Source organism: Thamnophis elegans, chromosome 2 (assembly GCF_009769535.1).
Source record: "Thamnophis elegans isolate rThaEle1 chromosome 2, rThaEle1.pri, whole genome shotgun sequence".
NCBI lineage: Eukaryota > Metazoa > Chordata > Lepidosauria > Squamata > Colubridae > Thamnophis > Thamnophis elegans.
Window position 1 is genome coordinate 16801008 of NC_045542.1, and position 12695 is coordinate 16813702.

At 44.0% G+C, this 12695-nt stretch overlaps 1 protein-coding gene across 3 annotated transcripts in view; it reads left to right on the forward strand.

The window, feature by feature from the left end:
* Positions 1–12695, forward strand: part of TNS2 (tensin 2) — a 165858-nt gene that overhangs the window by 37714 nt on the left and 115449 nt on the right. The window contains exon 1 of one of the 3 annotated variants that reach the window (XM_032212152.1): positions 1257–1383. The exons of the other annotated variants lie outside the window; for them this stretch is intronic. Coding sequence (XP_032068043.1) covers positions 1378–1383 — 6 coding nt within the window. The 5' untranslated portion in view covers positions 1257–1377. Of the gene's footprint in view, positions 1–1256; positions 1384–12695 lie in introns of those variants that run through there. 3 annotated transcript variants of the gene reach the window in all.

Below are 12695 nucleotides of genomic sequence, written 5' to 3' on the forward strand. Positions count from 1 at the left end.
TGCTTTGAACCAATCAGTATCACAGTGCTAATCATGAGGTTCTCGGCTGTTGGACCCTTGAACAACCTTACTCTCTCTCTCTTTACACACACATACAGAAAGAGAGAGAGAGACGAAAAAGAGAGAGAGAGAGAACATACACAGAAAGACAGAGAAAAAGATGAAAGAGACAGAGACAGACAGAGAGAAAACATACACAGAAAAAGAGAGAAAAAGATGAAAGAGAGAGACAGAGAGAGAAACAGACAGTAAGACAGAGAAAAAGACAGAGAGAGAAACAGATAGACAGAAAGACAGAGAAAAAGACAAAATGTTTGAATGTTTGAATGTTTATTAACATTTGTAGGCCGCCCTTTTCCCTGAGGGGACTCAGGGCGGCTCACATAAAATCAGGAAGGGGAATACAAACAATGACGTAGACACATATAGTAAAAATAATGAGCAACATTCATTCATCATTCGGGAGGGGCGGCTATCTTTGTCCCCAGGCCTGACGGGCTAGCCAGTTCTTAAGGGCTGTGCGGAAGGCCTGGACGGTGGTGAGGGTACGAATCTCCACGGGGAGCTCGTTCCAAAGGGTCGGGGCTACTACTGAGAAGGCCCTCCTCCTTGTAGTTGCCAGCCGGCACTGGCTGGCCGATGGAATTCGGAGGAGGCCCAATCTATGAGATCTAATTGGTCGCAGGGAGGTAATTGGCAGAAGACGGTCTCTCAAGTGAGACAAAGAGAGACAGTGAGACAAAGAGACAGACGGAGAGAGAGAGATTTCAGAAGGAATCTGTATATTTTCACACACTCCAACCATATGCACACTGGTCTCTAAGGAACAAATGTCTTGGGGTAATTTCCCCTCCCCCAAAGAGAAAATAAGATGTGGATGCTGTCTAATTTTTGTACAGAGAAAATCCTATTTTGGAAGACCTGTTTCCCCCCCAGGGGCTGGCTCAGAAGGTGAGGGCAAGCCAAACATAGGTGTGTTATATGCTATATTGTGACTATTCTAATTCAATGTCTTCTGCCTGCGTATTAGAGGATTTCTAAGAGTTTCATGCCTCCAGCAGGAAATGGAATGCGATGGCCATTCCTTGCTTTAGGAGGGTAAGGAAAGGGGCTGGGAAACATATCTGCAAGGGGGTGGAAGAAAGAAAAGGAAGAGAGGGAGGGGGGAGGAGAGGGTGTGTTTCTGTTCAGGCTCTGAGAGTCCAGAGATTCCCAGGGCCTATATAACAAGCAGGGACGCTTGGAGCTCTCTTTTGCCAGGAAGACTGAAGCAAGTGGGGAGAAGGTGGGCGGGCTGCCGATGGAGGCCAGCTCAGAACCTATCACCAGCTGAACAGTGGTAGAGTTGTCAGCCACAAATTTGGGTGCAGAGAAAGCATGAAGGTAAGCAAGGAGCAAAGTGTGTGTGTGTGTGTGTCTGTCTGTCTGTCTTTGACAGTATATGGTTCTTATTGAGTCCTTTCTTGGAGCTCCAGGAACTTTGAGGGCGGCCCTCCTTCTGACTTCCAATTGTGGGCAGACACGGAGAAAGAGATCCAAAGTTTGTGTATTAATATAAAAGACCGCATGACGGGCTGACATCGGTTTAGAAGGAATTTCTGCTGGTAAGGGATCATGATGTAGTAGCATGTGATGATGGGAGGTTGCTGGAGAGGTGGAGGGTGTTGCTTTTTTTACTTTTGTCCCATGTTTCTTGATGCCTTCTCCCCCCCCCCCAAGATGATTAACTTAAAAAAAAAAACTATTAAACAGCTCAGTTTAGGGTTCATATGCAAAAATCTGTGTTTTAAATATGAAAAAGTAAGAACTGCTGTGCTGCATCAGTCCGGGGAACCACCATAGACATTGGCAAGCTGGGGCACTCGGTTATCATGGCCAATGATGAGAAATGCCAGGAGTTAGGAGTTGAGCAAATGCTTGGAAAGCAGCAGGTTGTTATATTTTATCATCTGTCCCATCCAGTCAGGAAGATGACAGCCCCTCCCTTGTTCTATGCTAGCATTTAATATTTGGATTTATAGGTAGTCCTCATTTACTGACTGCCTCATTTGGCAACTATTAATATAGCAATGAATAAGCAACAACCAATTCCCACATTTACAACCTTTTCAGCAGGGCTGAAAAGCCGAAATAAGATCATAAGCACAGTCACAGTTTCACTTAATGGCTGCTTTGCTCAATGACCAAGTTGCAAGTCTCAAATGATGACTACCTGTATACATCTAAAAATCAAAACCTCTTGTTACATCTGCCCTCTTCCACAAACCTGTTTGAATTCAGAAACAAACAAATACAAAGTAAATGATACAGGATCCTTTGCAGCTGTTGGAAAAGTTGGACGAACCAAAGAAACATCTATGATGGTGCATCCATTTTACAGGATTCTCCTGTACCCAAAGCAGTAATTGCTGAAAGGTTGAAATGTGAGATGAGCTGATTGCACAGTAATAGAATGGCATCTGGTCATGTTATTAATATAAGGGCGTTATATTTTATCTTCAGCAGATCCTCTAGAAAGATTCACCATTCATTCCTTATTAACCCGAATCAAAAGACACTTGGCACTTGCTTTTAGTAATGGTGTCCAGAGATGGTTCTTTATTCTTAGCTGCCTCTTTTGCTCATTTGGTCTCTGATCAAGAGGGGATGAGCAAGGAAGTGACAGAACAGCACTGGGAGGAAAGAGATAGCGAGCAAATAACTGACAAAGACAGCACAGTGAAGCTTACAGAAAAAGGACAGCTAGAATGCAGATGTTTGGGTTAGTCCCACCTCTCAAAAATGTATACCATTTTAATCAGGGGTGGGTTCCTGTCAGTTCTAACCGCTTCTATACAAGAGGTTCCACAAATCTACAATGCAGTTTAGAACCGGTTCCAGCTCCTTCCCCCTGCCTGGCGGGGGAGGGAGGGGAGATGAAGAGTGAGAGGAGGAATTCTGGGAGTTGAAGTCCACAAGTCTTAAAGCTGACAAGTTTGAACACCCCTGGGTTTTTTTTTCCTAAAGGGTTAGGGGTGCAAAGGTCTTGTAACTTGACAGCTTTAAGACTTGGGTGCTTCAAATGCCAGAGTTTCTCAGCCAACATTTTGGTTGCTAAGCAAGAGCATTGTTAAGTGAATTTCACCACGTTTTACAAGTTGGCCACGCCCACCCAGTCACATGACTGCCAAGCCACTCCCACTCAGTCACATGGCCAACAAGCCACTCCCACCCAGTCACATGGCTGGCAAGCCACTCCCACAAAGCAGGCCACACCTACAGAAGAGGTTCTAAACATTTTTGAAACCCATCACTGGTTCCAGCAGGCACTACTGCCGGTTTGCTCGTATGTGCGCTTGATGCGCGCTGCACGTGCAGGCACAGTGCAATAAAAATTGTTCTGCGCATTTGCAGAAGCAAAAAACAAGATGGCAGTGCCTACGGCACCACCCGGAGAACTGATTTGGGGGCGAGGCAGGCCTGGGTCGCTACTGGTTCCAACGACCCAGGCCCCAAACCATTTCCGGTTCAGCTGAACCGGTTCCGAGTTGGTAGGAACCCACCACTGATTTTAATATCTTGGAAGGGGATAGAAGAGAACTTCTGCGTGCTTCCACTTTACAAAAGTATTTTTGTCTTCTTGCTCTGAGGGTATTTGCACTTGCCATAGGCAAGCTAATGGCTGGTGGTTTTAACAAATCTGGAAATATCCCAGAGTTATAATCAAAAATTAAATGTATATAAGTTTGGAAGACGCAATATTGAAAACCATGCCATAGTAGAATGGCTTTCCAATGGTTCCAGTAAAAAGTGCCATGATGGGAATGGAGCAAAAGTTTAAGACTTTATCTAGAGTCTAGATCAGTGATGGATAACCAAAAACGCGTGCCAAAAACGTGTGTGTGCGCATGCACCCATAATGCAAAGTATGTGTGACACTGCCCCTGCACCCCCCCTGCACCCATGACCCCCATGCTCCCCCTGCCCTCATGCATGCGTGTGACCCCCGCGCATGCATGCATGTACGTCTCCCATTTGTGCCCCCCTGCGCATGCGTGGCAGAGGCCCGAAAACCAGCTGGCTAGCAGGAGGTGCACATGCATGCATGAGCTGGGGCGACGGCTCACAGGTCTAGATAAAGCTAATTGTGATTCTACTTTAACAGGAAATGTAGATGAGCTTTTGATCTGTTCTGATTCTCCTTTCACTCAATTCTTGAAGCTATTTGCATAGCTTGGGAATAGGCATATCATCCCCAGCAGGTGGCAGTTAAAGCTTGGCTGGTCCCCAAATTGGTAAGCAGAGTCAATATCTGGGAAGTTTGTGGAGGGGAGACTAGCAAGAAATCCCAGGACTACAAGCTAGAGTAGGAAATAGGAAGAAACATCCTGGAAGGAAGGCAGTGGCTAATTACTTCCATGTGACTTTCAAGAAAGTGTTTTTTTTTTTACTTTTAAGATTATTTTCATATATTTGAACATGATATGACTTGAACAATTTGTTTTACAGGACCATCATAGGAAGAGTGAGATACTATTAGCATGGTTTGTCAAACAGTCAGCCAATGGTTAGATGGGATTTGGCATTTTTATCCACCTATCGAGTCCTGGGATAGTTAGATGTTGTTGTTTGGTGGTGTTAAAGGTATCATCACAAGGTATAAACTGTTCCAAGTAAAGCAGCCTTTTGCAATTGACTGGCGATGATTTTGTCAATTCCAGTGATGTTCAATTGGTGCTCCAGATATTCGCCACTTATTAACTGAAATCAGTGCTGGGTTGCTTATCCCGTTACAACCGGTTCGGTTGTAACGGGGCCGGTGGCGTCCTCGTGCACGTGCGCAGTTCACGCATGCGTCCTAGCGCCTGCGCGATGCTCCAGCTGCTCGCGGAGAATCACGCAAGCGCTGTATGTGCCATGTGCCTGCGTGGAAGCGCAGAAGCCTTCAAAGACTGGTAAGGAGCGCGGGCGGGTGGGTGGGCCCTTCGCCGTTCCCAGAAGTTACTTACTGCCAGGTTCGCCAACCAACCGGTTCACAGGGACCACCGCGAACCGGTTGAAACCCACCTCTGACTGAAATGCAATATCATCTTGCAGCTCTGCCAATCCTTCTCCACTAAGTGCTGAGCCCTGGCTCTCCTCTACCCTCTGATGATAATATGCTTCTAACAATTGCTTCAAGTTACTGATGGGGATTAATTTATCTGTAAAGCTATTTTCCTTGAGTTCCCTTGAAGTCAAACAATTAAAAGGGCAGGATCCCACGGCATTAGAGATTAGAAAAGGAAGAGTTACATGCCAAAAAGGTTGACAATTTCCCATGACCACCTTCACAGTCATTCTCATGACATAATCCCAGGTTAATTTATCTATTTAGGGTATGGCATACAATTTCAGGGAAATCCCCAAATGCTAGACACAGTGCAGTCCTGACAGCCTAAATTGCTACCCAGTTCATTCTGTTCAGCGCTTACATGCCTATCCTCCGCGCATCACAGGGGGCAAAATAGCTTACACCGGCTGACTAGCAATTATGGTAGGGTCACTGTCTCTTCTGGGCTCCTTCGCTGATCTAGTCTCGCCTCACCTTGCATTGCATTGCAGGTCCAGTGTCAACTTCCGCTTTTCACACACACAGCAACACAGCTATGTTTTCCCCACCGAAGTGGTACCCATTTATCTACTTGCAATATTGCATGCTTTCAAACTGCTGGGTGGGCAGGACCTGGGGATTGAGCTATGGGAGCTCACTCATTTTCATGAAGCTGGGCTTGAACTGCCAGACTGCAGACCATTTCTGGCTGCTTTGGCCATTAAGCTGATCCCAGATAAAAGTGCAGCACTCACTTCCCCTTTAAACTGTCCCAGTCAGGGCAAAAGTGAGAAAGTGGGGTATTCTCATCCCAGGAGGCATGTAGCTTAAGGTCCTAATAAGAACATACATCTTAAACCTACTGAAACAATAAAGGAGAATATTTGTAGCTTAGGGTTGAAATGAAGGGTCCTTGGTGCTCTCTGAGCTTGGTTGATTTCTTGCAGACATTTCATTACCCAAACTAGGTAACACCATCAGTGCTGGTGCTGATGATATTACCTAGTTTTGATAAAGAAATTTCTGCAAAAAATCAACCAAGCTCAGAGAGCATCAAGGACCCTGCTACTAAACTAATTACCATGTTTTTCATACTATAAGAGGCACCGGTGCATAAGATGCACCATGATTTTGAAGAGGTAAATTTTTTAAAAAAGGTTTTGCACTCTGCAGACCTCCCAAACCTTCTGCACACCTTGTTTTTTGCAAAAAAGGGGGGTCATGTATAGGCTTTGGGAGGCTTGTAGAGTGCTCCTGGGGGTTGGGGGGAGCAAAAACGAGCAAAAAACAGCCCGTTTTTTTCACAAAAACAGCCTGTTTTGGGTTTTTTTTTTGCAAAAAAAGGGGGCATGCAGACCTTTGGGAGGCTTGTAGAGTGCTACTGGAAGCCGGGTGTGTGTGTGCAAAATGGGCAAAAACAGCCTGGTGTTTGCTTGTTTTTGCCCTCCCCAGCCCCCAGGAGCACTTTGCAGTCCTCCCAAACCCTCTGCACGTCCATTTTTGCAAAGGGGATGGCATTTTGGTAGGCCAAAAATGCTGTTTTCAGTGTATAAGACACACCCAGATTTTCACCTCTTTTTTGAGGGAAAAGGGTGTGTCTTATACTCCGAAAAATATGGTACTGAACTAATTCTGGCACTTGTTTATTGAATAACAGCTTTTGTTCTGGTTTGAAAGGGCATTGTTCAAAATAGTGCTGCTACAAGTCCCGAGTTGTATACCAATTTTGGATTGTGTAATGGAGAGGCACAATCCAGTCCTTTTAAGAACCTACATTATCTCATTCTCAGCTCAGCAGATGTGCTAAAAAGTTGAAGTCAGCAAAGATTTGCTTGGTTTAAAATCATGATTTGGTTTCAAATAGCCATGATTGCACCAAGTTTGGGTGTCAAGATACATTGGACAAGTTCTAATATACTCTCAAATAGTCTACCCCAATCTGGTGTCTTCCAGATGAGCTCCCAAATTTTCTAGCTCCTAGGTTTCTGAACTGGGATGAAGCCCAGTCCAGATGGAGGACTAAGTTGCTCTCCAGCAATCAAGAAAGAGAAGTGGAGGTGAAGAAGTGAAGTAGCTAGGTCATCCTAGCTGTGATTTTAGTTAGCATGGCATAAGAGTAAAAATGTTGGGATCATAATAAAAGAGACAAGATTCAAATCCTCCTTTAGCAACAGAAGCTTACTTGATGGTCCATTCACTCTCAACCCAATATACCTAACAGGTTTACTGTGATTTAAAAAAATTGAAGGCTGGAGTGCTATGTACATTGTCTGATACCCAAAGGAAAGGCGGCATAAATCTAACAGCAGGGGCTCAATCCAGAGTACAAGGAATTATATCTAGTGGTACTAGGAATTAATTCTACTTATACCTTGGCAGTGATCATTGCAATATTAGAACTCACTCAAGAGCAGTAACCAATACTTAACCATGACAATTAGCTATAATTGGAGAACTGTTTCAGGTGGCATCCTGATAAGATGATCCTGTCTTTCATCTCAGATACTAGATGTTCTGACCTAGGCTTACCCAGCAGCATGAAGCCAAGTCCTTGTCCCGATAAACTCTTTTATTTAATTTACAGTTAAATCCTCTCCAGCAAAGTTTTTCCTCTCCCACAGTCTTTCAAGATAGTTCACAATTACCAACCTTTATCAGGCTTGGAACAATGGCCAGGCTGATATCTTTCAGATGCCGCAATACTTGGCAAGAATGCAGGAATGAACTAATTGTCTCCTTCAAACCCTTCTCCCGTTTCGCTCCTCTTTTATTCCCTCTGGGAGGGGCCATTCACTGTTCACTTGTTACTCCCAAGGTGACCCTTGTTCCTTAGCTGTTCCCTTCATCTGGCAACTCTGTGCATGCGCACACTGGGAACAGGCTCCGGCTGTTCGTCTGCCTCACTGATGTCTGACTTCAAAGGTAGCTGATAACTGTCAGAAGGCCCTGGCGCCACCTCTGCCTCTGACACAGAGCACTCGCCGGGGCCTTCCCCAGACTCCAGAACTGGCCCATGTTCCTCCCCAACCTCCTCACTGTCCAAATCTGCTGCCACAACATTAGATAAGCTCAGTCTCATTGGGGAAGACTGAGGCAGTTCCATCCTCTTATCTCCAAGCCCAGATTATAAGAAATGCACGTCACCTCAGAGAAATCAATGTTCTTTCGTAAGAATGGTATGTGGTTAGTATTTATTCCATACCCAAGCCTTCCTAACTTGGTGGACATCGTCTCCCACAATTCTCTGTCAGGATGGTCTGATAACAAAATGGCAGCTATCAAGCTGGAGAAGACTGATTATTAATATGATTACATGCAGAAAGCTAGTTGTTTACACGTATCACTTGATCACATGGAACTTCCGTTGGGTCTTTTGGCTGGTTGGGCCTTTTCATCAGTTTAATTTATCATCTCAGCCAAATAATTGGATGTGTTTTTAATGAGCTGTGAGTAATCTCTGCAGTACTTCATTGAATGGATATATTGCTCTCCAACCATTTAGTAGTGCTCTGATAATAACCGAGGGCTAATAGTACTTTAGCTTACAGATTGAAGAGGCTGGAGGGAGAGAGGGTGATTTGGTCTGGAACCCTTCCAGGCGGGATTTATTTTTCCATGGCACGATGGCCTGCGTAGAAGAAATCCTGATGGTTTCATCTTCCAGTGACAACTGTCAGGTCGTTTCCCAGCACTTCTTCGATAATCCTTTCTTTCCAGGGGGAGGGGAAAAAATTAAGAGAGTTTGCACTGGGCTTTTTTATTTATGGTGCCCAGGTTGCTCTCAGTTCCCGGTATCAGAGTATGTATGTATGCATGTATATACTTACTTATATACTTACTTACTTATATACTTACTTACTTACTTACTTACTTACTTACTTACTTACTTACTTACTTACTGTACGTACTATATGTATGTACGTACCATTTGTATGTATGTATCAATGATGAGATTCAAAATTTGTCACTACCAGGTGTGGCTTGGTGGATGTGGTATGGCTTAGTGGGCGTGGCTTGGTGGGCGTGACAGGGGATGGATACTGTGAAATCTCCCTTCCCTCCCCACTCCAGAGGAAGGTTACTGCAAAATCCCCATTCCCTCCTGATCAGCTGGGACTCGGGAGGCTGAGAAGAGATGGGGGCAGAGCCAGTCAGTATTTATCGGTTCTCCAAACTACTCAAAATTTCCACTACCGGTTCTCTGGAACTGGTCAGAACCCGCTGAATACCATCCCTGGTGTGTGTGTGTGTGTGTGTGTGTGTGTGTGTGTGTGTGTGTGTGTGTATGTATGTTAGAATTACAAATTAATACTCCAGCACGTCAAACAATATTTTCACTCATACCTAACCCCTGTCCAACCCGACAACACTCTTCTTCGGCTCATTCTTAGGATGCTATCTTTATGCTACCCCTAGTGTATGAATGAGACAGGTATGAGTTATTGTATCCTTAGCTGTAACCAGTGTTATTTATCCTTATTGCAGGCTCCTCCAATGTGTGTTAAATCCATTAGGCTTTGTCACCTGTTACTTTCACTTGCAGTGACCAGGAAGAGAAGCAATAAAAACAGACCATGGATTGGCAATGGGCACAGCAGATTTCATGTCAATATAGCTTTTGCTGGATTGAGGATGGGTAAACCTCAGAGTCACTTAGGTGTGGAGAGCAATGTAGAAATTTAGCAAATAAACAAAGAAACAATGCTTTTGCTCCTTAGTGGAGAAAGTTCTTTAGAAACTAGGTTTAGGTTTTTAATAAAACTCCATCCATGGTGATAGCCATGCTCCTAACTATGCTAGTACTGATGGTGTTACTTAATTGGGTAATGAAACATCTGCAAGAAAACAGCTATGGTAAGCTCAGAGAACACCAAAGATTCTATTATTCAGGGATGTCAGACTCACAGCCTGCGTCACACGCTCCCCCCCCCCTGATTTAGTGCAGGGTGGAAAAGTTGCAATATGTCATGTGACAACGATGTGACGACATGAGTTTGACACCCCTGCTAGGGTTCAATCCTGAGCTGCAAATATTCTATTTCATTGGTTCCATGTTCTTAGTTATAAGGAGTTAAGAATCCAAAAAATTGTGATTAGATGAGAACTGAATGGGACTCCAGTGTCTTTATGCACACTGCTGATATAACCATTGGCCTTTTCCTCTCCACTTTAGCTTGTAATAGTAGTACTAGAGATAACAGTAATATTTTAACCATTGTTGATGGCTATAATCCCCATCTGCCTCTTTGGACATTGTCCTATGGACTTCCTTGGCTCACTGTAGAGTGGATTTACATCCAAAGTTTTTAAATTAAAAAAAAATAGTTTATTGCCTACATGACCCAGCAAGATTAAGTTACTGTGAGAATCATGCAATCTCCAGCTATGTATTAGGAGACTGACTTCGCATTGTCTTTTCCTCTTTCTGTTTGCTGAGCTGAAGATTTACAGTATTTAGAGACAAGATAAAATATTTGGCAATTTGTAAGCTAGAACTAGTCTGAACTTTTGAGTTTGGAGGGGAGGGGGTTATTCGTCTTTATATAATCTTGCCTTCCAGTTGGACAGGAGTTTTTCTGCCTTTGCTCAGTTCCTTCACTCCTTCCCCTCTTTTTCATCTACAACATTTTAGAAGTGTAGTAGCCTTCCTTATCACTGAAGGCCACGAGGAACAAAATTCCCTGTAGATATCTTGCTTTGATTAAGGCTCAGTGTGGAAGAGACATAAGGCTTCCTAAGATCCCTCTCCATAACATGCTTTTTCTTTTTTTTTAAAAAAAAATTTTTAAATTTTATTTTATTTTATCAATTTCATATATACATTCACAATTATATGATCTCATAACTGTTATTAATAATATGTATTTATGACAATTTTTCCCTACTGTTGACAATATACTTGAAGATTGCTTTTTTAACATCCCATAGTTCCATCTTATCTTACAACGGTCCTACTTCTTCTTCCCTCCCTCCCTCTTTCCTTCCCTCGTTTCTTCTCTCCTACTCCCCTTCCTTCCCTCCCTCCTTCCCCTTCCCTCCTTCTCTCCTTCCCTCCTTCCTTCCCTCCTTTCTTTTCTCCTTCTCTCCTTCCTTTCCCCCTTCCTTTCCTCCTTCCTTCCCCCCTTCCTTCTCTCCTACATTCCCTCCTTCCTTCCCTCCTTTCTTCTCTCCTTCTCTCCTTCCTTCCTTCCCTCCTTCCTTCCCTCCTTTCTTCTCTCCTTCTCTCCTTGCTTCCCTCCTTCCTTCCCTCCTTGCTTCCCTCCCTCCTTCCCTCCCTCCTTCCTACCCCCCATAACATGCTTTTTCAAAATGCAACTGGATTTTGGTTTTTTGCTTGAAGACATTTCGCTTCTCATCTAAAAAGCTTATTCAGTTCTGAAGAATGGTGTAGAAGGATTTATCTTCCTTGCAGTCATGTGGTTGTTAGCACTCTTTCTGAGAGTCATTGAGGCCAATTGGAGGTTTATTTGTACCCTCACCTGAATAATGCAAATGTGTATGGAACCTTCTTGGAAATGCTAAAAGGACTGTGTTGTAAACAGGAGAGAGCTAGTGTCATATCCCTCCCCCCCCCTCTGTTGAGAGAAGGCTGTTCAGTTTTAATGTAGATGGCTTCTTTGACCCCTTTTTCAATCCAAATCCATTCTCCATGATTCATTCAGAACTGAAGAAGCTTCCTGGATAAGGAGCAAAATGTCTTCAAGCAAAAAACAAAGCCCAGTTGCTTTTTGAAAAAGCACCTTTGAGACAGCCATGACCTGGATGACTGAGAGTCTCCATAGACATCCCTCTCTATAATGGTTTCCTCTCCATAAACTGTGATTATTCCAGAGCAGGAGATGACACCATACATGGGTCAAGCTATATAAAGTCACTTCAATTCTGTAAATATTATAGGAATGATTGGTCTATGTATGATTGTGATGACAGAACATCCTGCTCTGACAGATGATAATGCAAGGAGTTACAGAGGACAAGTCTACTTAAAGTCTTGCTAGATTCCCCCCCCCCTTTTTTTGTTACCAATGTGATGTAGTCAAGGCACCAGGCTAGATACCAGGAGACTGTGAGTTCTAGTCGTCCCTTAGGCACTGAGCCAGCTCTGTATCCTTGGGTCAGTCCTTTTCTCTCAGCTTTAGGAAGCAGGCAATGACAAACCACTTCCAAAAACCTTGCCAAGAAAACTGGAGAATAATCATATGGTTAGAATGCAGTATTGCAGGCTAATTCTGCTGGCTGCCACTGGCAGGAATTCGGCAGGTTGATTCTCTGGTTCCACCACAAAACCGCGGTCGACTAAAGCGCGCTCGACGAAACCGCGTACCTGACGTCATCACAGCACGACGAAAAAAGCACGCTGTGAGCGGTAAAGCTAAAATTAACGCGTAAACCTAAACCTAACCCCCCCAAACCTAACCCTAAACCTAACCCTAAACCTAACCCTTAACCTAACCCTAAACCTAACCCTTAACCTAACCCTAAACCTAACCCTAACCCTAACCCTAACCCTAACCCTAAACCTAACCCTTACCTTTACGTGAATCGGCTTGCTTTAAAAGCGCTTTTTAAAGCGCCCTTTTTTCTCCGTGGTCGTTGTTGTCGCGCTGCTGATGATGTCAGCGAC